A 1,396-nucleotide genomic window follows, 5' to 3' on the forward strand; every position below is an offset into this window, starting at 1 on the left:
AAAAAAAATGAGGCAGCTCTGAGAAATTTAGTTTTCTAAGACCACATAAGACATAATCACTTGTCAACAGCAGCTACTAAAATTATTGTGCCTTTTTCATTGGCAACTGTTCCAAATTGCAAGCACAGACTCGGAAGGAGTATATAAATCATAACAGGAGTTTCCAAACAATTCATTAACTGAATTAGCATAATTCATGAAAAGTACCTTTAGTCCTGCTTAATTGCTCAATTAACATTTTTCACATGGTGAAAAAGAATAATAGCACTCAGCTAATAATATATGTCCTAAAATGAAATATGATCTAGCTAGATTATTAACATGGTTCAAATTTACTTCATTTTGTACTAGGGAACTTGTCAAATATTTTACATTTGACTTCTGGCAAATCCAAGTTCATCAAGGCCAGAACCAAGCAGAAGGGCTCACTAAGATGAGAAATAAAAGTTCAGTACCTCATCTTTTCCTGTGAGCAAAGTATTTTCCAAAATTACTCCTGTCTCTGAAACTAGCACTTTCACTCTGTATTGGTTAATGATTCCATTTGGTTGTCTTGGTTTCTTCCAAGTGATTCTTATTTGTGTGGCTTCCACCTCTGCAAGTTGTAAATCAAATATTGCACCTGGAACTGGGGGAAAAAAANGTGGCCAGAGTGTATTGAGCACATGGTTCAGTCAACTTTCAAGTAAGTGCTAGAAGCTGGGGAAATCTTGGACTAGAAACATAGTGACAATATGTTTGGGGGAAATAACAGCACAGGTAGAAGCAGCAGCAATTCTGAACCAAAACAGCAGAAGCCAATTGCTGAATAGCCATCACGTGTGTCTCTAAAGCCCAGTGATTGGTGCACTTGTCCTAACATGTATTCTTTGTGCGCCCCAGGGAACAGCCAGATCTGGATATGACTAGTCTGGAGGCATATAAGGGTCCTTACAGGTGAATAGCTGCCTGGGTGAGGTGAATGAAGACAGTGAAGCAAAATCAGTGCTGACTGCACTTCCTAACAGAAACACGGGGGCGGGGGTGGGGGGTGGAATAAGACTCCCAGTGCAGATAGAAGCAAACACATCGCCCAAAGATCCTGGTACTCTTATTTTAAATCTATGAAATGCGGGCCGAGCCCGTGGCGCACTCGGGAGAGTGCGGCGCTGGGAGTGCAGCAGCGCTCCTGCTGTGGGTTCAGATCCTATATAGGGATGACCGGTTTGCTCACAGCGCTCACTGGCTGAGTGCCGTGCGGCTGGTCTCAAAAAGGACAAAAAAAAAAAATCTATGAAATGACTTAAACCTGTTTTATTTAGTTAGGTTGATTTCTTTAATCAAACATACTTTAAAAAAAAAAATGAGGCAGCTCTGAGAAATTTAGTTTTCTAAGACCACATAAGACATAATCACT

The 1,396-nt window shown here is 40.6% G+C and overlaps 1 protein-coding gene across 1 annotated transcript in view; it reads right to left on the reverse strand.

Annotated features, from left to right (window-relative positions):
- The window catches only part of PTPRQ (protein tyrosine phosphatase, receptor type, Q), a gene marked incomplete at its 3' end in the record, with an annotated part of 63,451 nt that overhangs the window by 50,806 nt on the left and 11,249 nt on the right, over positions 1–1,396 (reverse strand). The window contains exon 3 of the mRNA XM_008593659.1: positions 456–628. Within this exon, the coding sequence (XP_008591881.1) occupies positions 456–628 (173 nt within the window). The remainder of the gene's footprint in view (positions 1–455; positions 629–1,396) is intronic.

The sequence above is a fragment of the Galeopterus variegatus genome, unplaced genomic scaffold, assembly GCF_000696425.1.
Source record: "Galeopterus variegatus unplaced genomic scaffold, G_variegatus-3.0.2 Scaffold9482, whole genome shotgun sequence".
Lineage (NCBI taxonomy): Eukaryota > Metazoa > Chordata > Mammalia > Dermoptera > Cynocephalidae > Galeopterus > Galeopterus variegatus.